Raw genomic sequence first — 23933 nt, forward strand, 5'->3', positions numbered from 1 at the left:
GCAATTTCACAATTTGTGTATATTTTCTAAGTTCACTATTTTGTCATGTGTTGAGAAAAACACAGATTTTAAAATTACATGGTCTAATATTTACATTTAGCATAACTGCAACATTATTTTTTCGTTGTTTTTTTTTTTTAAAGACTCGAAAGGACTTGAAATTCAAAGTTTCAGACTTGTGACTTGACTCGGACTTTTACACCAGTGACTTGAGACTCGACTCTGACTTGCCTGACATTACTTGAGACTTGACTTGAGACTTGAGGATAAAGACTTGAGACTTACTTGAGACTTGCAAAACAATGACTTGGTCCCACCTCTGTTTGCTACCTTAATTTTTGAATAAATGAAATAAATAACTGCATTCACAGCTGGTTGCAGTCGGACCTGATTAAATAGCAGAAATCATTGGAAAAATAGATCATTTTCAGAAGCATGTAGTTGGCTGGAACGTGTCTCCAGTTTACCAAAAAACAAAAGAAATTCTAAAAACAAAACGTGAGGATGAAGGAGATAAATCAATGTTATGGGTTTACATACCAGTTTATAGTCAGAGACCGTACAGATCCACTGTGAGAGATACTTGCTACAAACAGGGATCAGTTGGAATAATGGTGAACTTTCCGAGATGTTGCCGATGTTCTAAAATTGCTTGAAAAGCACAGTCACAAAAGATCAAAGGAAAATATCCAAGGAACTACAAGCATCCCACATCTTACAACAAGTCACCATTCAGACGTTACAAAGACAGAGAAGACACAGAATTTGGCCAAAACACTTTGTTGGTCTTCAAACCTGTAGAGGAAATTTGTTCAAACTGATGAGCTGAAAGCACACTTTGGAAATCAGGGGTCCTCTTGCATCCAGTGTGAGTTTAAAATAACCTTGTACCAACAGGCAAGTGTGGATGTGACAGTTTAATGTTGTGGGGATGCTTTGCAGCTTCAGGGCCAATGAGACTTGCCCTAATTGAGGAAAAAAAATTACAATTGCTTTCCAAAGAAAATCCTTCAGGATAACTGCATTAATTAGCAAGAAACTTCAACTTTCAATGGTTCAAAAGGATTAAAATTGAGGTTTGGGGGTTTACCAAAACATTTGTGAAGAAAATTGTATAACTTCCGTACACAGTCCCGCTTACCATCATTCCTATTAATCTTACGGTCTGTGCAACCTTCATCAGGTTTGCACCTATATATGCATTCAGTAAGATTCAGCCAGTTAGGGATTCCTGGCTATTAGACATGTCACATGTGCATGCTATCTGTGAGTTGATTTTGGAGAACTGATCACAGGACTTTTGTTTTTAGTAGACTTATTATTTGATTGACACACTGTTTCTTTTTCACTCTCTATGTGTTTATACACCACTCTGCATTTAATCATTAGTTGCTAATAGTCTCTGAATCTTTTCCAGTATGTCTTTTGTCCTGTCTTGGTCCCATAATCCCCAACAGGTCGCAGCAGTTGGCTGCCCCTGTCTGAGCCTCGTTCTACTGGAGGTTTCTCCAGTACTGAATGTGCTGAATGACAATAAAATAAATCTTGATGTGGTGCTATATAAATAGAATAGAATAGAATTGAATAGAAAATGTCTTTCCAGTGGTTGACAGAGCAAACCTATGTAAAAGAATTACCCTGCCTTAAAACTGTATATGTGCCCGTGGGGAACTAGGAGTATATTTCAGAATGATTTTAATATAATTCCCAAAGATGAAAATCATATGCACACCCACACACACATTCAAGCCCATATTACTTAAACATAAGATCTTGGGACTTTAATTAACAATTCTGCATATCTAAAAAGTAAGATTAAGTAACTACACTTAGTTTACCCTGTGTGAATATTTAAGGAATTTTAGCTTCAACATGAACATTTTGCCAGAGAAAAATGCACCGTATTGGCATGAGTTTGAGACAGGAAAGACAGCAAGATAAAGAGAGTGTGCACAACAGAAAGGAATATACAGGGAAAGGGCAAAGTCAGAAAAAGACAGCAACGGTGGCAGACACTGTTGAATGTGTAATGATATCTACTGTCAACTGTACTGTTTTTAAGAGTTCAGAAAATAAAGCTAAACAAAAAGGCTAGTTTATTTTAGGGATTACACAATGAAATGTTTTAAATTTTGCTTAACATGTTAGGCTAATTTTATGTAGCAGGAGATTTAAAATTGCTCAGTATGAACACAATTTACATAATTGACTCCCTTGCTTCTCCCACTACATGCACCGTCCCATGCAGCAAAGATGTAAATAAAATCCGATTTCTCTGCACCCCAAAACCATCGTGTCTTCTTACAAATCTACCGTCTCCATTTCTTTCATCCCCCCTTATTCCTCCCTCCGTTCCCCCCCAACCTTCCTCTGCGGCCCACTTCTGCACAGAGGGAATGGCAGCAGCGGCTTCAATAATTCACTTCCCTTCAGAACAGGTTGTGTTTGCATTGCAGGGTGCTGCAGGCGAGAATAGAGAGGGTGAGGAAGAAAGATTAAAAACATGGAAGAATGAGGAATGAAGCTGAAATGGATGAAGACTTTGAATACAGAGAAAGAATGAAAGTGTAAAAAAAGTGTAGCTGAGGAAAAAGCCTGTTGTGAGTAATCATGATGTGGAAAAAAACAAAAAACAAGACAAAGAAAAATAAACCCAGTAAAAAGCGCTTAAGGTGGACAAGTCAGGCTCTTCCATGTACTGCCTGTAGTTTCCACTCCATGTTCTATAATGTGAAAAAGTGTACAATAATAATAAAAAAAGAAGGAGATAGTCTGTTCTATCAGGGAATATATTGACAATGGCATCCCGTGTAGAGGCAGAAAAGAAGAGAGATGAGAGTCTGATAGAAGCCAGACACTGTGAAACTTTCTTTTTATTCTGCAGCCTGTAAATACCTCACAACTATACAACAAGTCTCAAATGTCTTTGCTTATAACTTTTGGGGGTTTGTCCAGGTATACAGATGTGTTTCTGTGTTCGGTTTTGGAAAGCAATTTGAAAACAAAAGCATTTTGTCCAAGATCATTGGAAAGCAGATAGATTAACCACACTAGCAGTAATTCAGAAAGCTATTCAGAAACCTATCTGACTTTCTTTGATGTGTTTTTGATCAAAGTTTTCTTATAAGCAGTCAATCAATTCCACATACAGCTCACACGTAAAAAGATGTACAATGTAGTTAAGTATAAATCAAACCAACTTTAGGTCTTATCCTCACTCCCACCTTTTCTTACTGTCTCGCTGATTCTTTCCATTTCTTTCAGATTTTTTGTCAGTCTCTCTCTCTCTAGGGAAGCCTTTCTTCTTTTAGCTGCTCTGTATCTAGCCCTGCCCTTTTCAATGTCACTCTCACCGCGTCTGGTTTTTAATGTAAGCCTTTTGCTCTACTATGTGTCCTTCAACTGTATTTTTTTTTACTCTTCTTCCATGAACCAAACCCATTCCACATCATCAGCTGTCAAAATTCAATCAGATTTCACCAATCATGTGTTAATGTCTAAACTGGAAAGGTAGTGTTGATATAAAAATGATATGATTCATTTTAGGGAAACCAAGTTGTCAGTTTACATAAATTCATACAACCATGCCATTCAGATTTCTCTCCTCGTAGCGTCAAATCCTCAAAATGTGATGATGACATACACCATCACTACCTAAAGCTTTTTTTCTCCACATCATCGCTGTGTAGCCACGAGATCAGCTGACAATTCAGAAAATTGTCGCACACATCTCTGGTTTCTTTGGATGAAAATGTGAAATTTACCCACTAGATTATCCTGCCTCACAGTACCTCCTCCACAAATGAAGGATGTGTGGGGAAATTACTTTTATGCAGGGTAACATGTCCCTACTGAGCCACGGGCGTCACAGTGATTGAGTTCAAAATAATATTCTCATACACGAATCTGAAAATTGCAGATCTCATTAGTTTTCCATCCTCATAGAATGCATTTCCACAAGCTCTCTACAGGGCTAGATAGTTTAGACTTGCTTAAGATTCGGATAATCTTAATCTCAAGATTTTTATTAAGAATCAGTATGAACTCTGCCTTTTTTGCCAACAACGCGGTTTCCTGACTTTTCCATGTCAGACCGACTCATCGGCCACGGATGTGGCTTGTGAAAAGACTATTCCTATCCACAGGAAAAGTACTGGCGCTGGTTTGAGGTGTCACAAGTGAAACATGTGGAAAGCTATGCTAAATTGTACAAATAGATATTTCAATGTTGTTAATAAATGTACCTGTCCTAGAGCATAAAATAAATAAACAAATAAATTTACATGTCACAGGATGCCATTTACACCACTATACAGAAAACGTCAAATATGCAGCAGAACCTAAGAAGTGGTTTTAATATGCTTTTTAATTCATTGTCAAAGGCTGTTACTACTTAACTCACACACTCATAACGCATCTTAGCTACCACAAAATGGGTCAGAAATTATACTAACAATAACTAAAATAGCCTTGACACAAGTTTACAATGTTTAGACAGATAAGCTGTTCCAGCTTGATGACCAACACTGGACAAACCACTGAACAAGCACATCATGCTTCATTTCTAAGGAGCTTGGAAAGAAAAGCGTCTGGACTTCTTCAAGTTGCTTGAAGACGTTTCACCTCTCATCCAAGAAGCTTTTTCAGTTCTAAGGTCAAATGGTGGAGAGTCCAGATTTAAGCCCTGTGGGAGTACCCCCCCAAGCGGGACATGGACCCCCTAATAATCTTCTACCTAATCACACAAGCCAAGGTGTGAAAACTGGTGTAGGTCACAATCAGCCAAGGTTTTAGGTGAACGCATTGTGAAAACTAGCCCGACCTTATCATGCAATTTCCTAAGGTCAGAAGGCCCAAGATGAGAGTGGGCATTATGGCGTCTGGGAAGGGATTTCAACACTGGATTATAGATGCAGACAGTTGGTGTCGTAAGCCACCGCCTCTTTGAACAGTGGTGTCTTACGACTGACTTAAAACTGAAGAAGCTTCTCGGATGGAAGGTGAAACATCTTCAAGCAACTTAAAAAAGTCCAGACGCTTTTCTTGCCAAGCTCCTTACAGTACGATGACCTGGATGACTGAGAACCTACCCAGAGACATGTTTCTTTTCATTTCAACTTACAAATAAATAAACTCTGAAAATTAAAAGTGTGAACTAACTACAAGTTACTTTTCATTTACAGCACCCACCACAGAATGACTTAACATGTCATGTACAACATAAATGAGCACACCTCTGTGCAATATCACTTTTATACATCAGTCAGTATACCTTTCATTACTAGGATTGAAAACTTGTCTTTTTTACTTTTTTTTCTCATCACTGATGAAACACAAATTTCTGGAGAAATGTACAACCAGATTTTGTTTCTTCTGCTCTTTGCCTGAGGGCTGCGTTGCTCAGTCTTTTTAAAATAGAAATAAAGGTGTTTATTGGATTCCAGTCAGCATATCACTATCACAGGGGGACAGGTGGAAATTCAGGATTCAGTAGGCTGGGAAAAAAATCCAAAATCTAAATCTTTATTTTAAAACAGCAAGTGGTCGTGCACAGGAAGGCAGGAACTGTGGCAAACAAACCAGATGTGGAGAATACAAACAGAAGTCCATGAAGCAGCCCAAAAGGTCAAAGAGGAGATCAGCTGCAGACATGGGAAAACAAGCAGTGCTTGAAAGGTTGACTAATCCAAGTTTAAAGGCAATCAGGCAAGTGGGAGATAGACAGCTGACACTATATTTGCATTGCAGAGCCTGACTGGGAGCAGGTGTGGAATATTTAACACAGGTGATCCTTGTCAAGGTTTACAGATTTAAGGAGACAAATACAGAACTTAAAAAAGTAAACCTTTTATCAAGTCAACGAGTGTAAATATTCCAGAGTACAAAATCCACGATACAAAGAGAGAGTACACTGGGGAGATGCCAGAACCATAAATACATTCAAAACTGATGGGGCATGACAAACAGGTGAAGAAGGCAACAAAGGTGAAAGTAATTAAAAAAATACTGAAAGCAATCAGGGAATTGATGAAGGACATACACGAAGCAAAGGACACAAAATTTAAAGTAAAACAGGAAAATGACCCGAATAACCTGAATAAAAGACGTAAGATGTCAGGAACACAGATGGAGGCATGAACAGGGACACTAGTGAGACTATTATTAAAAAGCCAAAGACTACAAAGACTTATCACTAGAATAGAGAAAACACAAGAACCAAAGACTTAATACCATTGCAAGGAAACTAATTATAAAATAATAAGGTAGTCTGAAGCTACAAAGAAAACAAGAATTAAAAACTAGAACTAAACAAGCTAATCAGAAACCCAATCTCAAATGCATAACTAAGAAATATATTTGAGTGTCTTCACCACTTTTACTTTTGGACTCACTCCAAATCATTGCACTAACACCTCTGTGCTTCACTCTCAGACTATGTGGTATTCGGTTGTGGTATTCTTGGCCAGGTTCATCCCTGACATGCTGGACCACAGCTGAGCTGAACAATTTTATCTTTATCTCATTTAACCAAAGAATATCCCTCTAATAATCATCAGGATTCTTAAAAGTTCTTTAGAAAAGTTTAATCTTTCTATTTTGTGCCAAAGATTTCTTGGATGCTCACCATAGAGGTTGATGTTAAGCAATGTCGTCTACACTGTCTGAGCTGTTACAGAAACTCTGGTGACCCTTGAGCCAAGAGTGAAGCACTTGCCCTTCTAGCTAGACTATCCAAGTATCTCTGTCCATTGTGTCACTTTCAGAGATCTGCAGCTCTGAGCCTCCCATTTGACAACTGTCCTGTGTTCGGTTTTGTCTTTGCAAATTCTCACAATTAACCTTTTCGTTGTTCAATGACTTCAAACCTTAACCAGAAATGTGGCTGAAAATTAACATGGTAAAATTGCTATCAAGCAGTAGAAGAATCTTCGGTGTTTTGACCTCCAGATGTTCGTTCCTCTAACGAAGCAATGTCACTTTGATTAAATTTTACATTAGACGTAACATGCTGCTTCATATAAATAAAAAATGACATTAACACTGATTGCGCTTCGTCCACACATGCTGTCTGCACTGCTGTTTCTGGTTTAATATAGCTGTTGCAGTGAACATGTCACATGTCGAGGTAGTGAAACCTGCCTCTGTAAGCTTAGCTGCATTTTCTGTTTTTTAAAAAAGATCTTTTTCAGTGCATTCTGTGAATCACATCAATTTGTTCCAGGGTTACAAATGCACTTACTGTTATAAATCAGGAAGGTCATCAATAATTTTTATTTCTCACGTCGTGCATCAGTAGTTCTTTCAACAATACTGACTTTTTCCCTTTATGTGTGAGTCTAAAAAAATAAATACATAAAAAAAAGTATATAAATACATTTAAATAATACATGCAACATTACACACTACACTGCAGTCTTACTTAACTGAATGTATGAACATGATATTTATATGCACAATCAACCTTACTAACATATAGAATATATTCTGTTCCTTAAAAACCACAATGCAGTGCTCTCAAATAACACAGAGAGCATGTTGTAGTAAATCCAGCAACTGAAATGAGGCTCACTCTGCTATATTTAATGATGACTGACAGGGTACTTAACCTGTAAGAAAACTCACTCGGTGGGGCTGATAGTTAAAGTCAAGTTTAACTATCAGGGGCGATCGGGGCTCAAAGAGTTGGCAGTTTGTCTTGTAACCGGAAGGTTGCCGGTTCGAGCCCCAGCTCGTACAGTCTTGGTCGTTGTATCCTTGGGTAAGACACTTCACCTACTGCCTACTGGTGATGGCCAGAGGGGCCGATGGTGCGATATGGCAGCCTTGCTTCTGTCACTACAACTGTAGCTGCCTCCACCAGTGTGTGAATGTGAGAGTGAATGAATAGTGGAATTGTACAGCGCTTTGAGGGCCCCGAAAAGCGCTATATAAATGCAATCCATTGTTATTATTAAGTTAAAGAAAACATGAAAAGGATATATGAATCTTTTTTACACTTGTAACCTGTCTTCTTATTTCTTTTTATATCCTTTTTATGAAATAAAAGAAATTGAACCAGTTACATCCTCCAGTTTTTTGTTTGCTTAATTTCATAAACAGTTGGTTGGTGTAACAGGCTTACACCAACCAACCAAATCAAACCAGAGCACCTTTCCCTTTGTCCTCATTTCCTCAGGTTGCGGCTGTCTCCTTGCTCCCTAGTGTCAGCCGTCCACTGGCTTCCCAAAAGCCTGTCTGCAGCTTTCAATGACCGTGTGCGCTATGTCCTATATTTGCAGTAAGTGGAGAGGTGGGTGGATGCTTGCCACTGAATCAGTGGATGATGGTGAGAAGATGACAGGGCTTTGGAGGAGAGAGAGAGGCTGTGTATAAAGAAAGAGAAGGGTAGTGAAGGGAGGTGGGGGGGGGGGTTAGGAGAGTTTAAGGGTTGGATCCAGCGAAAGGACGTGGATGAAGAGAGGGAATTAGGATGGAAAGAGGATGGAAAGCTCAGACTGGATGCACTTTTATGACATGCTAAGGGTAGCTGTATGGATGGCTGGGAAGGAAAAGAGGATCAGTGTGAGGAGGGAAGGGAGGGAGGAAGGTGACAGGAACATCTTTTTTGACTGGTAAAAGTTTAGTAGATGGTTAAAGCCAGAATGAGGAAAGATGTGGCGGAGGAGGAGAGGGATCAGAATGTGTAGCTGCTGGCAGGTAAATTGCTACACTGAGAACATGGGGACTTTTCAAAATATCCGGCAGATTATACCCCATCTCCTCTGAGCCAGCTGAGATGCATGAGAAGAAAAAGATGTGAAAGTGTGAGAGCAGCAGGCTAAAATTTCAAACATTTAAAGTGCCGGAAAATTTGAGTAAAACCACCATGTGTATGGGAGGAGGAGGGGAATTTGCCACTGAGGGAGAACAAGTTTGAGACACTGACTGAGAACGAAAGAGGAAAAGGGAGAGGGCGAGATCTCCAAGCAGCACGCATCGCTGAATTATTGAGGCCTGACTTGTGTAGGAGCAAAAGATAGATTTCCAGTGTTGATCCCTTCTTGCTGTCAGAAAGTTTAGTTGGACACGACCAACTTGAGCAGCTGTGGTTGTTTTGTTGTCGTTTGGGGGTTTTGGCAGTCACTACAGGGAAAGGCAAAATCTATGTGGTAGGAACAACTTGAAACAATGTGGCAGAAAGTAGACTGTGTGCTTCCTGACACTCATTTATTTAAAACACATCTTTCTACCTCTAATTTATTTAGAGCATATATTTTTGCCACTCATTTATTTAGAACAAATCTGTATATACACGTGTGCTGAGGGCACCATCATAAATACAGATATGTAAAGTCCCCTAATTTGCTTTGTGTGAGTCAAAAAAAATGTGTCAGCTGTGTTGTTGACACCTGTAGCCTCCCATAGAGTATTCATTTACAGAGAGAATTCTTAAATCCAACCTAGTGTATTTTACAGAATTTTAGTTATTTGTCTTTATTTGTTTTTACTTGTACATGGCAATGTTTACCCAAGCGGCAATTTTATTTTTTAAGGACCTACAGCTTGGATGTCTCTCATCCATAGAGGCTCTGACATCTTTCATGTCTGGCATCAACAGGTTCCACTGTTTGAAAAAATACTTCTCAATCACCACCACAACTGTGAGCATGAAAAAACCATGTCTGTTCTTGTATAGAATGTCTAAAGAAAAAGGTGAATATAGCCACCATGACATCACCTTTCAGCTAATTAAGCCCTCTTTTGAAACCTTCAAGGTTCAAGGTTTTACCAAGGACAACGATCAAAGATCGACGAGTAGTCGAGACGTTTTCTTCTATATCTTTTTATACCTCTGACTTCCTATTGCAGGGGTCAGCAACCTTCAGCATAAAAAGAACAATTTATCCTCTTTTACCAAACAACAGAAGAAAAAGGATAGAATGAGTATAAAGTAAATAAATATACAAAAAGCTGATTTTTTCCCCCCTTTTGTTCAAAGCTTGTAGTCAATCATAGTTGAGGGGCTCTAAGAGCTCAAGAGCCACATGCACTTCTGTTGTGGCTTCACTTTCTAAGACCTGGAAACTGTATCCAATTTGTTTCATAGTCTTTTGTCTTTTATTGACTCTCTCCATTCTTCTGATGTGATTTAGCGCCACATCTGTGCAACCTGGTCCAAGAAATAGGGCCAGTTGTCAGACTGTAACAACTTACTGTCTTGGTAATGATAGTAGTAAATGCACGACTGCATTGTGCGAGTTTACTGAGAAGACAGTTTCATAAAGACAATGTGACAAAGGACATGTAAAAGTTATTAGCACACACATGAACAAATCAGTGTGTGAATGGATAAATATGTGAGTGAAGCAGTGAGGGTGGTGGTTAGGTCAACTAGCAGGTTGCCCTAGATTTATGACACCTGGCTCTTCATTTCCCAAATATGTACAACAGAGGTGACAATAGCCATGTGTACAACAAACATGCCTGCTTGAATTCTTTCTTCAGCATATGAGAAGTTTTGTAACCAACATTTGCATATTAATATATTCTGTATATTTCAATACATGATGAAAAAGATATCAGGGACCAAGCAGTATTCCAAGCAGAGTAACTTTATATGTGGGATTGTTGATGCCAATGTCTGTAGGATTAAAAAATTCAAACTTTTAAAAGTACCAGTGGTGGCAAGAAAAAATACTGTGGCTTGCATAATTTTCACAAGGACTGTCTGATATTTCTGAAAAAATCCACTTAGAGAAGCTTGTATATAAATCTTGCAATATATGAGGAAACTATGCTAAGATTTACCAGCAAAAAGAATGAAGCTAAAGACAGAAATAAAGGCTGAAGATAAAGGAAAGCAGGGTGAAAGAGAAGTGAAGAAGAAAGCAAGTGACAGTGTGAGAGAAGTGCAAGAGGAGGCAGACGGTCTCTGATGTAAGCCATGTTCTCACCGCTGTTCACAACCGTCCTGTTGCCTTCATGAATAAGTTAGATGCCAAATGTTCCCTCCCTATCATGTCCATGCATGCAGGTGCACAATACAACTCACACATTAAAACACTATACCCCTTATTCTTCAACTTTCAAGTCCCCGTGCACACAAAAAACTAAAAAGACACCACCAGAGCACATCTGCACAACAACTTTGCTATTTTTTCTTTCGCCAAAATACGTTGAAATATAAAGATGCTCTGCTTTACTAAATTTCTGCACAAAGAAACATACAGAGACCCACACATATTCCCTCCTGAAGTAGAGCCAGTAAGAGGTGCTTGATAATGTCTGACAGAGTGACAGGAGTACAGAGGCAGTACAGACGAGAAAAGTGAAGTTTCCCTGACAGTTTTTCCTGCCCACAGGGCACCTACGTCATCCTGTTACACTCTGGACATCTCTCATCCAAAGAGGTATGTGTGCTGGTGTGTGTAGTCCCATGTATTATTACCACGTATGTGACACTGACCAACATCCAAATGCAAAGACATGAAAATCGGTAGGAGTATGGTTCACCAGAAGGTAACATGTTTGTGCACATGCTTCTCTGTACATGCATGTGAAAATTGTATCTGCATGAATGATAACATAATCATCCAAGAGAGAGAGTTAAATACGAAGACAGGAAATAAGAACTACAAATGAACAGATTGAAGAAGGGTTGCGTAATGATCTTTGAGCAAGAATTATAAAGACTGTGACTGCGCTTCAACATAGAAACATGCTTCAGGAGCCTCCAGTGATTCTCAGCATTTTATTCTGCCTCATCAAACTTGTATATTTAATTTGTCCTGGCAAAAGAATTGATTCACTGATAGTGTTGGATTGACAAAAGAAAGTTGTTGTTTTTTTTACAGCAAATTTATGACAAAAGTAATCTCGAGCCACTTTACATGTATTCATTTATATGTATGATATAAACCCTGCAGTTTTAGAGGATGAACCCTAAGAAACAGACAGTTCCCTATGAGCCAGAATTTGGCATCAGTGGGGAGGAAGAACACTCTTTTAACATTAGGAGACCTCTGACGTGAGTCGTGCTGGTAGGGACAACGATCTGCTATGAAGAGAAGAAGGGACAGTATACAAACATTAATGGGATGCTGGAAGAAGACTATTCATATTAATCTTCTTATTCACTCTCCAATAAAGTGAACAAAAATGTCCATACAAGACCAGTTATACTGCCCACCGTGCTATGAAGTTGAATGCAGTTTCTTATTTCTTACTTTTTTGCTGTATTGATAAAAAAAAATCTAATAAGTAAATTAATATATATATTTATATATATATATATATATATATATATATGTGTGTGTGTGTGTGTATTGTTGCCTATGTATTGCCACCATGCGCCACACTATCTAGAGCTACTTGAGCCCACCGCCAGCTCCAGGTCTAACTTATGGCAAGCATGGTGATAAATCAGTCCTCCAATGACATAGTGTGTCTTAGTGTCTTAGTGTGCTTATCCTTTAGCCCCCAGGTAGTGAGACTAGTGTAAACCAGAGTCAACATATCATTTTGGCCATAGGTCTGTGGTGTTGCAGCTGATCTCTAGGTTAATAGGAATGTTGTCAGGCTTTAATATCGAGTCAGCTATACAGCAAAATATGAAAGAGGAAAGGAGAGCAAGGAAGAGTGATCAAGGGAAAAAATGGTAAGAAAACTTAGTTGGGGAAGCATTGTAGTGTATCTATGAATGTCAGTAAAAAATGTAATTAAAATTAATATCTATCTATCTATCTATGCTTTTAAAAAGAGATTAAGTTATTGACTTTGAGCAGCACTCCAACAATTTCAAGGCCTTTGATTAAAAGTGATACAGACAGAAAGGTCACTTGGTAGCTATAGTTCATATTCATGTAAGAGGGTGCAATCTGTTAAGCAAAACATGGATAGTGTGTGTGTGTTTGCATTACTGATGTATTTATAATCATCTGTGTACACAGTCATGTTTTGGTGACCAACTCCCTTTTAGTGATGAAAAAACATGTCCTCAAAATTAAAAACTACAGGTTTTAAGATCGAGGTCAAAGTTCAAAGTGATTTTAAATTTAGGTTACATATGGGTAAGGTTTAGACTTGTGTTTTGATGCAAAACCTTGCCTGATTACATGTCTGCATGCGCCTCTGAATATTCGGTGCCTACATCTCTGCATGTCAAAAGAAAAAAGCAGGTAAGGATTAGGAGGGATGTAAAAGATTACTATCATCTCTTGCTTAACGTTTCAGTCTCTTCCAATCTCTGTCTCCTCTCCCCCTTCCCCTCCTCCTCCTCCACTGCCTCAGAGCCACCGATAAATTATGGATGCTTATTAGAAAAGGGCAATATTCAGCATTCAAAATAAACTCAGTAGCATGAGACATGAAAGAGACACAAACAAAAAGTGCTGATGTGAGAAGAGGAAGAGTTAAAGTCACAGGGGAGCCAGTGGCCAGGTCACATAAACCTGCGGTGATCTATTTCATCTGTGTACCATCGGAAGATAATATACTGTAGATCTTCTGTGATATCACAAGACAGAAATACTCTATTAAAAGTAAAGCGTTTAAGTTTTTCATCCGAAAGTAGAAAAAAAAACAGAAAATGATTATAAATTAAATAATAACTATTGTAAAAATGAAATCATTTAGAAAGCAGCAAGGTCTGTGTTAGTGTGGCTATATTATTTAGGATTTGGTCAATAATGTATTTTAATGTTTACATTACTTTAATATTGCAACTAGTAAAAATCAGGATGTATGTACTTGTTATACTGCTTAGCAAATGTCATCTTTTCTTTCTTAAATAAAAAAATGGTCACATTTTAAGTAATTTTAGATTTTGACATAAAGTGGTATAAAACAATACTTCTGTTTTTTGTTTGGTTCTTTAGCAGTGATGGATGTACTAAAGGTAGTTACTTTAGGTAACTAGAGTACTTGAGTAAATGTGTGTATTTAGTTTCCATCATAGACTGCAGTGAATAAAGTTCCAGATTAAAACATATACACAGAGACAGCAAATAAAAATGGGAAATGCAGCAAGCTTTTCATTCAACCTTAGGCAACATCTTCAAAGTTTTGTTACATCTGTGCACACTTTAAGCATATTAACTTAGTTTCTGCATTTCCTGTAGTGCTTTGTTCTGTGGCCAGTGGCGAGGCCTAATTTCCCCAGCTACTATACGAGTCTTGCTCAAATCTAAAAAAACAAAAGCACTGTTAAGCAAAATCACTGATTTAAGTTCAATAAATTTCCTGTTAACAAGCACATAATGAAGCATCACATTGCAGCCTAATGCAGTCTGGATTCCATCTACACCACCAGCTAATGGCTTTGTGTGACTTTGTCGAGCAATCAATAATTTGGTGTCTCTGTGAACTCTGTTATTTCACACAGTGTGATGTCATGCAGTACCACAACATGAAGAGACACTTTTCCTGGTACACTCTGTCTGTGTTGACTCTTCAGTTTAGAAGTCACATCCTGCCAAACTGCCTCGAAGTTTAATCCTTAAGTGCGTTAAGACTTGCCGCATGTGAATGCCACATCATGCTTGTAATGCCCTTGGATTACAGTATATCCAGATTAAATGAAACTTCAGAATCACTATGTATATATGCAGGAATGTTTGTGAGGAAATGCATATAAAAGGCTTATCCCCCAAGAGAAAACAGAGGAGAGAAGGAGAATGTTTGATAAATTAAAAAAAAGACGTACTATAAATGATCTGATTAAACTTGCATAACAAAGCTTGCTTAGCTGTGACAAAACATATGGTGTGAGGCTTTTTCTTTTTGCTATTAAATACACAATCACATTTTATTGGTGTACTTGTCTGTCCAATTCCAATTTGACGGACAGGTGTTACAAGCTTTTTGACAGACCTCACAGAAGTCCAATCAATACTACACTGCTGCAAGAAAAACAGTGACTGATCCTAAAGTCCCTGCTGAGCCAGCAAACTGTTGCAGTGGGATTGAGTGTGTCTTCTGCACAAGCATATCCCTCTCACACTTGCGCACACCAACACACTAGAGCTGGGCGATATATCGAGTTTTTAAAACATATCGATATATTTTTATACGAGATATAAGATGTGACAATATCCTTTATATCGATATAGTCTATGTTACGTTATAATTATAGTTGTGGAGCCGCAAGTTTGCCTCTCTTTCGTCCACTTTTGTCTCTACGCAACGTTACTCCGCCTCGCCTTCACTGAAGACAACTCCCCCTCCTCCCCCATGGCTTCACATGCAGGCAGCGACAAGACGGACACGGCAAATCTCCGTTAACGAGTTACTGCGCATCGCCCCATGCGTGGGGCTGGACGGCGTCAACGTGCTAACGAGCTAAACATGCTAACGAGCTAACAGCGCTAACCCTAAAATCCTTTCATTCTCTCAAAAGTTGATAGCGCGCCTTATGTATGAATTCTGGTTGTGCTTGATGGCCGCGAACTGATTTTATGTGGTACACGGCGCTCAGCAATCTGTCAAAAATGTTTGAGTACGACTTTGGTAAGCTACGGAGCTGCACCGCTTGATAGATTGTCGGCGCATTACGGCTACCGAGGAGCTTCGCGGAGTGATATGTACTGTGCATCAACGTAATATTACCGTATTGTGTGTGTATAAGGACCATAAATGGCACCTGTAAGAGACGTGGTTATGAAGCGGATTTCAAACTCCAGGCTATCAGTCACACAGTAAAACTTGGGAACAGAGCAGCTGTGAAATCTGTCTGTCTTTGTTATTACGCTCAGCGTCTTTTAGTTTACATTTTGACTGCACAATTGTGAGCTCTTTGTTTAGCACAAAAACAACCTTGTTTTCTTTTATTTATGGAGCATTATTATTTAATGAATGCTCATAATTTAATTTTGAGTAATTTTTCATGTACATCTGTGCTGTATGTTAATAAAAGTGCCTGTGTGACATCTGGGACACAGCTTTGACTAAGAACTCTCTTTTTGTTCTTACTTTATGGCTTAAAAAAAAAATCGAGATATATATCTTATATCGCCATCCAGCTAAAAAATATCGAGATATGAATTTTGGGTCATATCGCCCAGCCCTACAACACACCCAGAAGTTCACAGGATCACACTCTTCACACACTCGCATACACGAGCACAAACACCTGCATACACAGATTCACAAGCGTGAGCTGATAAAAACGCACACATCCAAAAACACCCCAGAGAAGGCTACAGTAAATGAACCTCACAGCCATCCAAAGCACTGACATCAATCAGGCACGCTTTCACCGTTTGGCTCCCGACGGACGGTGAGTCGCATCTGTCTGCTAGAGCAAGTGCTAAACAATTCCAAAGTGACAGAAACCATTTTATGCATATCTGCATATACAGCATGCCAAACTCGTTGGCACTCTTCCTGATCACCCCTACTTGTGCTATTTACTGCAATTGTGTAAATTGTGAAACCATTTGCGTTTTCTGAATGACTCTTTTTAGCGACGGTGATTTTCCTACATGAACACAGATACGCTCAGCTAAGCAACACCAACACACAATCCACCGGGATTGCTGGGCGTCTGAATAGTGGCCAGTACAATTCCCAAGAAAGCTGTGGGCCTTTTCTTCCCGCAGCGGTGCCTAAAAGGCTACTCTTGCACAAAAGACACATATTCTATAAAACTGGGAAGGAAGACTCTGATAAAAAAAAAACAACCAAACTAAACAGCGCTGGAGCCTCCACGCCTGCCAGTGACTGCATATCTGCTTCGACCCACTGCATATTTGTGACAGAGCCCATGAGGCTCAGATGTTTCATCAGACCCAGTACATCACCCTGAAGAGAACGCAAGACTGTTTTACACAGCTATGAAACAAAATAGATGAGAACAAGAATGCACAAGGGTGATTTTGAGATGTGAGCCTTTAACGGGACCGTGTAAGTAGAACAGAAGTACCTTCACAGGGAGACAAATGTTCAATTTTTTAAAAAAAATGGCAGCCAGCAATGAAAGCACACCTCAAGTTCTGAGTATCTTTTTGAACCATTTTGTTAGAAAAACATCTGCAGCATCCACAAATTTGATCTTTTAGAACATAATAGCATGCTAATAACAATCCCAAGGTAAGGCGTACACCTGCGTTTAAAACATGAACTCGGAAAACTGTTTGTAATGGAACTAATAAGTGCACAGATGAGAGAAAATCTGAGAAAAAAAATAACTTCTGCACACTTCTGGTGATTTCAATCCATCGCCATTATTGTACATTTATAGGCTCTTACAAGAGCTGAGGGCTGACAAAATACAGATTTTGAAAGCAAAAATCTCAAGTATTTTATTTTAAAGTCAATGCAGTCTCTCAACTAGTGGTTCCAGTTGAAACGTTACAGTGGATACAATAAATCTGAGAATTGTCCGTGTAATTTGGATATAGTTTACACAGATGCTGACATGACAGCCGCAGTGCGAAGTATTGGAGCAGTACGAGTCTGATTAGGAAGGACTTTTATACAGGCCTATATGCTTCAGCAAATGACAGATTGTCAGCATTTCTCAGTGTGAAGGCAGGCTGCGGGATTGCTTATGACAACAGCACTCTGTGCTACAATGACTAAACAGACCCTGTTTTCAATGGCTGCCACATGCCTTCAAATGTCAAAATCAAAGTATCAAAGCTGACAGATCGGTTTGTGTGTTTTTCTTGCCCGAAGGGACAGGAGGATGCTTAACTGGCCAGGCGCCTGTTGCTGAAGCAACTGAGCTTCTGTAATACAGTAAACTGCAGTCGCAAGAGGTGACAAATCTCAGCTTTATCCTAAAAAGCATAGAGCGATTGTCCTGTTTAACCTGCCTGACAAAGACGGACCGTATATCAGAGCGCTCTAACTCTGCCTGTGCTGCTCTCTCGTCTTTCTCGCTGTCGTTCAGAGTGCGGGTGCCTCTGTGTGGAGCTGATTCAGTATGTATGGGACAAAGTGTTAACTTAATTCAAGCCAAACTTTGCCCTTTTTTCATTTTTAATCATAAGCCTTGGACAACTTTAATCTCACTTTGTGTAATAAATCACCAACCTAATTTAGACTTTGTATAACACATGCGTTTGACCATGACGATTTTATTTTTTTCAGCCTAAAAATGGAATTAAATTGGATTTACAGTAGCTGGGTTTCCCTTCCACTACAGGGTTGGATGTTTTCCCAGCTTTCCTCTTTTGACTTCCAAGAAGTGAACTCTCCCTTTTAAGATAATTTGTTGTCCATCTCCCTCAGGCTTTTCTCAGGAGTGTTAAGACCAGTTATTGCAAGGCCTTGCTGAAACAAGAGCAATTTGGAGCTCATGACAAGCCTTCAATTACGCTCGTTGCTAGCAAGCTCACTCAGTCAGCATAATAAAGCATGTATTGATGTAATAACAGGAATACATAAGTAAATATAATGCCCTTACCGTAAACTCCTTGGCCCCAGGCAAGAGCATAAACACGAGACAATAACAATATCCAAAAAAGCCCCATGTTCAGCTCAGGTCCGTCATAACCTGAGAGAAAAAGACAAGGGTGAAAACAGAGGCACGGAATGGAACAGCCTGCAAACGTAACTATGGAGGATGGAAGAAACGACAACTGAGTGATTGTAATCAAAAAGGAGGGGAAAGATACTTTAAATTGCTTTGTTTTAGTGTTCAACTATGTCCCCTGCAACCCCATAAGCCGTGAAAATAATATTACAGAGCAATTTAGTTCCCACCGCGCAGCGAACCTCGCTTCATTCAACTTAAAGGGCAGGTAATTCAATCAATCGTGGATTATAGAAAGCTTACAAGCAGTCCAGTGTGATGAAGAATTGGAGATTGACAGGATTGTAGATGTCTGCTGTTTAGCGTGACTAAACTTCCTCTGTCCACCCCTCACTGAGGCACAGCGGCGGGCAGGTGTAGTCGGGAGCACAATAAGGTTTACACTGCAGTATTCATGGAGGATTTGCAACAACAAGTGGGGTCGCGGAGACTACTTTAGACCCCGAGACCCGCACATATTCCTTCAGATCAGTACAGTTGTTCCTACTCTGTCAGGTCGACGGTGATAGCAGAAATATGCACGTGTTACGTAATTTATTCTGATTTATTCTGATTTATTCCGATTCATTTTTATCATGCATGTGTATGTATTAATGGAAAGCTGTTTTCTTGTTGCACACTGGTGGTTCAAAACCTGTAGGACACCTGAAGACAAGGAATGAAATCCAGCTGAGTGAGGGAATAATGGACCCTCTTAGCTGACTCTTTTTCCCGAACACTGGGGTTTCCTCCGACGTCTAGAACGCACGTTTGTGAGAGGACTGCATTCACCGTTCGCATTATAAAGCGCGCTGTAATCAAAGTTTCTTTCTGCGATATAAGCAAGTGAATCCCTGGCATTAATGCTTTGACGGGCACGCATTGCCTATATTGCAAATAATTTAGCAATCCCAAAATCTGAGCGCGTGTAACTAATGATCGACTTTGATAATGTTGGGTACATTTGAAAATACTTCCAGCGTCAATTAAGCGCTGACAAACAGTCTATAAAACATTCTTTAAAAATGAGACAGACATAATGTGAAGGGAATAGATAAATGATGCCAATCTGACATATATTTTGTTCAAGTATTGCCAGTTCAGCGTTGGGGACAGTGTGCCATCTCTACCTTGTCTCCGAGGTGCCGTCCTTTGGGTCAGTCCGCTACCCAGTACTACGCGCCCTTCTCACGGCTCAGTAACGAGGATTCCTTCGCTCTCCGTTAGACCAACCTCGCTTAGTGTTTCACCACAGAAACAGCAGAAAAGTTTTATATCCTCCACCACTGCGCGTCCAGTAAGAGCTTTAGCTAAAATTCCCAGAGTGGAAATGTGGACTTTTTCGAGCTCCCAGATCTCTGAAAGAATCTCTTCGGGGTGTTAAACTTTTATTTTACGCACGGAGAAGTAGTCGACAGAACATCGCACAGCTCGGTTCCTCAGAGTCCCTCTTCTCAAAAATGAAAATAAAACCTCTGTTCCTTTGAAAAACTCAGGCAAGGCTACTTGGGGGAAATCCTATACACTCGGACTGCCTTTTTGTGGATTATTTACTCTAAAAGGCGTGGTTGAAACGCCTTTACTTTCTCTCCCTCTTTGCTTCTGGCCGATGAAAGTCTATGAAGCCCCTTTAACGCAATCATGCGCTCTGAAAATGAGCTTCCCTCCGCTAGTTCAATCAGCGCTGTGTCTGTGGACTCCAAGTGATGCTGGCCAAGTGGAATATGTGCGCAGACTGAGAACGACCGCCCCTGTCTGTGTGTGAGAGAGAAAGGGAGAGCGAGAGGGATGGAGAGAAGAAGGGGAGGGAGGACAGAGGCTTACACATAGATGCTCTCAAGCCTCACAGCTTCCACACTGAACAGGTTGTCAAAAGAACGCCACTGCTCCCCTCTCCCACTCCCAGTCTCTCACTCGCTTTGGAATAGGTTTTCAACCCTTTGGTAGCAACAGGGTGTTTTTAACAGCAGGGGAACGCGCGTGTTTTCCTGTTTTTCTCTTGTCGACTCTTTCCTGGAGTTCGTCCACTGCTGGTACACGCAATCGTCGATGCCAATTACAGCTGAAGGGCGCCCAGAAAGTTATTTTTTCTTTTAGCATAATGGAGGAACCCCGAAAACAGCCATCCCTCTGCATGGACCAATTATTTATGACAGCATAAACAGACCCATTGTTATCCCCGCCCCCCCAACTCGCCTAAGCACGCACATGGTGTCTCTCTCACACACAGATTTACAGTGCCCATCTCTCTCTCTCTCTCTCTCTCTCTCTCTCTCTCTCGGTCTTGTGGGTTCTCAGTGAAGCCACTGGAGGGCGTTTCAGCTCATCGCCACTGTTTGAACGTGCACGTGTGGCATGAGCGTCAGTTGTGCTTGTGCCCGTGTCTGTGTGTGTGCGTGGGGTCCGAAAACAACACGTGTTAAGGGCTCTTGAAGGCAATTTCTGGCCTTCCCACGAACAATGTTGGCTTATCACCAAGCAGCGCATCTGTCTCCACCTGGATTGAATAAAATAGACACTTAAAATATCGAACACACAGAGTAGAGGCGGCAATTCGTCACGAAAGCAAAGCAACAGCCATCGAATTTCTGTAACTGTATTTATGCAACAAAGCAACAACGTTGCAATTTCTTCTCATTTAAAAAATAAACTGTTTCACACAAAATGTGGGTGGTGGGTGGGTTTACCTTTTGGTGATTAATCAGGAAGAGTGGGTGATGAAAAGAAAAGGAAGGAACATGAAACTGCACCTTACACGAAGACAAGAAAAGCGTAGTTATTAGGTTTAGAGGGAACTGCGTGTGAGCTTAAATGCATAACGCGATATAGTTCCTGGTAGAAATATATTAAGGCATCCAGTTTCCATTTTTCTGAGTCATTTATAATGTGACTAGCTTCGTTTATTCTAATAATTTTGCGTGTGACAGAGAAATAAATTCACACTTTAACCTTGAGGCTTTATGTTGTATAACTGTTTTCTTAATATCTTCTTTAGTCTGCTTAATGGGAAAGATTTAGCAGTTTGAGAATATTGCTTAGGTTGTTAAGTTTATGGTGAATGTCATTAAATACAAAGCAGTTGTAAATCATTTTTGGAATTATCTTTGGATACAGTGCAACATTTTTCTCTCACAGACCATTTACCTCTCTCACACAAAATAGAAATACTGAGACTCTGTTTGTATTCCAATATTTCGTCTATCTTTATTGCATCTTATTGTTTTTAAAAACGTAATTTATTCACCTATTGTATTTCTGTCATGAAATATAAACATAGCTATTTGTTGCGTGATTTTTTCACTCAATTTTCTAAGCATCTTTATTATTCCCTATTTAGTTGCATCTGCTAGTGAATAATTTTCATGCAGTTATCAGTAAGTGTACACAGGGTGTAAAACAATATGTTATGCTAGTAGTTTGTGTTTTTGTCCAGCTAGTCCACAAACACAGCTGTGGATGATATGCTTTTCTCAAAGGCACATTGTTTGTCAAGTCCTTGTTTTTCATTTAACTTAGGAGTCCACATTGTTGCAAAACCAGCAGCGCTTCAGTCAAATGTCCTTTTGTCTAATGAGTGAAGGCTCAGAGTGAAAGGCCTTAAAACATCAGTTATCTTTGTTACTATACTTTGAATGGCTTATTCACAAAGTCTCTTTTTCTTCTGAGATGGACAATGTTGATTACTCCCACATCACAGTGTGAAATGTAATTGAAAATTCACAGACATTGCATTTGTACAGTGGAGGAAACACTAAAATGTTTTTGTTTGTTTTATTTAACTTCTTCAGGCTTTCAAGTGTTTTTCTATAGACTGTAAGTCTTAAATATAGTTGATTTTGGCAGCACAAAAACATATTTGGAATATAGTTTGAGTAAACCGATTAGGGTTTTTTTTTCTAGCATAATTATAATACTGATCACTGGGAACAAAGTTGTGAGAAAAACAAACTTTTAACGTAAATTGTTTTCTGCCAAATATGGCAGTAACATTTGTACTCTTCAATCATTTCTGGGCAACAGTGAGCAGTGAACATTTGGGGGTTTTCATCTGACATTCCTAAACAGAATCAAGACACTCAGTAATTACTTTGCACTCTCAATTCAAATGAAACCTTTAATCAGAGCAAACAAAATCATGGGTTCTGGCGCAAGTATGTGTCTCTTTCCTTCCTTCCCTTCGTTTTTGCCCCTCATGTTGGGTTGGAGCCAACAGTCTTGGCATGTCTTGCTGAGAGCGCATCATTGCTGCTTAAGGCAATGAATCTCAAAAGACAACATGTTGTAGGAACAACCTTGGGTGGGAGCCACACACACACACACACACACACACACACAGAGTAAGTTTTCCATGATTTTAGAGGACTTTACATTGACATTTTCTGCTGAATTAGGTTGAGCACAAACACTATTTACCTACCTGCTAACTAACCTTGATTAACTTGATGCTCAGCCGCAGCTACCACTTGTATTAACCATTCATAACTCTTACATAAAGATAACCTTATTTTGTCTAAAACATGTATTCACTTAAAAACGGATGATTTTATGACTCCTTGTTTTTTGTCCTTTGCAACTAGGTCCTCTCAAAATAAACATATGCACATGCACACATTTGTCCCACCACATTTTTCATTTACTTGTTTTTGTCCGAGAAGGAAGGGTTATGAAATCATTGCAGGTGGTGAGTGAACCAACAAAGACATTAACTCAGACAACAACAAAATGCTACCACGCGTTCACAACAGGTACAATTCCTACAGTTTTGTTACTTGCATTCAAAGGCAAAATTATGGCTGTACTCTCCAATCAAAAATTATATAATAAAAAAAAACTAAGGTAGTGATAACCTGAGCTCTATGGCGTTAATCAAGAATCATGCAAAAGCATATATTACAACCTTTAAATTCCAGTCTAGTTTTTCAGTAATGGGGGGTGAATACTTCAAAGCTAAATGAACAACATGCACACCGAAATGCAGTTGAGTAAAAATTCTGGAAAAATGGAAGCTGTTTGCAAGCTGCAACTTCCCAGCTCCCACGGTTTTCTAAGTGCACCAAAGCCTTTCTTTTTTAATAACAAAATACCTTGCTTTCTGTAATGCTTTAAATATGTAGGTACAGCACACAAAATCCAGACCTTGCAGAATACTGAGGTCACAATTCTTCATTTAAAACGAGACATAGCAATTCTGTACTTTTGTTTAAAAAAAAAAAAGGAAAATAAATAAATAAGCATAAATAAACACATTCATTGCAAAAACTCTCAGTGGACCTTTGAAAGAAGTAAAAGGCTCACACACTGTTCTTTTTGTGAACAGAACTACAACTGGTAACATCTCAAGATGAATAAAATCCCCGTTGGTGCCTTAAAATGTAGCCTACTGTCTGCCAAAGCTTTTATTTTGGTACCACATCCGAACACCACAGACTGTAATGTG

The 23933-nt window shown here is 39.4% G+C and overlaps 1 protein-coding gene across 5 annotated transcripts in view; it reads right to left on the minus strand.

Annotated features, from left to right (window-relative positions):
* mdga1 (MAM domain containing glycosylphosphatidylinositol anchor 1) overlaps positions 1-21276 on the minus strand; it is a 204458-nt gene extending 183182 nt beyond the window's left edge. For 2 of the 5 annotated variants that reach the window (XM_082538193.1, XM_082538192.1), the window contains exons 1-3: positions 21184-21276; positions 20321-20993; positions 18389-18478 (exon numbers count right to left, since the gene is read on the minus strand). In XM_082538193.1, the coding sequence (XP_082394319.1) occupies positions 18389-18478; positions 20321-20324 (94 nt within the window). In that variant the 5' untranslated portion in view covers positions 20325-20993; positions 21184-21276. Of the gene's footprint in view, positions 1-18388; positions 18479-18760; positions 18855-19626; positions 20994-21183 lie in introns of those variants that run through there. The other 3 variants (XM_082538194.1, XM_082538195.1, XM_082538196.1) reach the window with 3 other exon arrangements.
* Between the last annotated feature and the right edge of the window lie 2657 nt (positions 21277-23933).

Source organism: Aulonocara stuartgranti (assembly GCF_965226115.1).
Source record: "Aulonocara stuartgranti genome assembly, chromosome: 1".
Classification (NCBI taxonomy): domain Eukaryota; kingdom Metazoa; phylum Chordata; class Actinopteri; order Cichliformes; family Cichlidae; genus Aulonocara; species Aulonocara stuartgranti.